Raw genomic sequence first — 789 nt, forward strand, 5'->3', positions numbered from 1 at the left:
CACGGTTTGTATTTTAAGTGAAAGATTGTATCAAAATTCCGTAAATTCGTTAAGTGACAAATTATAAATGCCACGGTATGTCGTTTTTTAAGGAGAAGGATATGAACTTTTGCGTCCGCCGCATTGTGGCTACAGCCACGTCAGGCAACCCAAAATAATGCATGGTAATGAATCACAACCCGGTATGTGCTACTTTTATTTTATTACGGTTGAATTCATCAATCGTAGACAATAAAAAAAACTATATTATTCAGGTGAGTGGCCATGGATGGTTGCGCTGGGTTATGAAGACGAGACTCATCCCTTGAGCTGGCGGTGCGGTGGGTCACTAATCACGTCCAGGCACGTACTAACCGCTGCGCATTGTGTAACTTTTACGACTCCAAGTTTAAAATACGTTCGCCTTGGTGACATCGACTTGACTTGTCCTGGAGAGAGGACGCATGCTATTACAATCGCAGTGGAAAAGAAGATAAAGCACCCGTGTTACAACCCCGTTGGAAAATATATGAACGACATAGCCGTCCTCAGACTATCGGAAGACGTAACTTTTACAGGTAAAAGAATATATTTTCATCTTCCTAAATAATGTACTATATCGTTATTAATCGTATATTATTTATTATAAGATTTGATACGTCCAGTTTGCCTCCCTCTGGATCATTCCTTCCAGAAGCACAGTTTCGTTGGGAGTCATACATACGTCGTTGGCTGCGGGCGAACTACTCTCAGTAAATAGCATTATTATTACTATTATTTACTAAACGCATATAAATACATATACTTTTT

General features: G+C 39.5%; 1 protein-coding gene across 1 annotated transcript; it reads left to right on the top strand.

Annotated features, from left to right (window-relative positions):
• Window positions 1-6: 6 nt before the first annotated feature.
• On the top strand, window positions 7-731 carry LOC108630044 (venom protease-like; the record flags this gene model as incomplete). The annotated part of the gene is made up of 3 exons (XM_018033107.2): window positions 7-182; window positions 255-557; window positions 630-731. Coding segments are annotated over exons 1-3 (430 nt in total), but the record flags the coding sequence as incomplete, so codon positions are not given.
• Window positions 732-789: the final 58 nt, after the last annotated feature.

The sequence above is a fragment of the Ceratina calcarata genome, unplaced genomic scaffold (assembly GCF_001652005.2).
Source record: "Ceratina calcarata isolate Rehan_Ccalc_2016 unplaced genomic scaffold, ASM165200v1 scaffold6289, whole genome shotgun sequence".
In the NCBI taxonomy this organism is placed as follows: domain Eukaryota; kingdom Metazoa; phylum Arthropoda; class Insecta; order Hymenoptera; family Apidae; genus Ceratina; species Ceratina calcarata.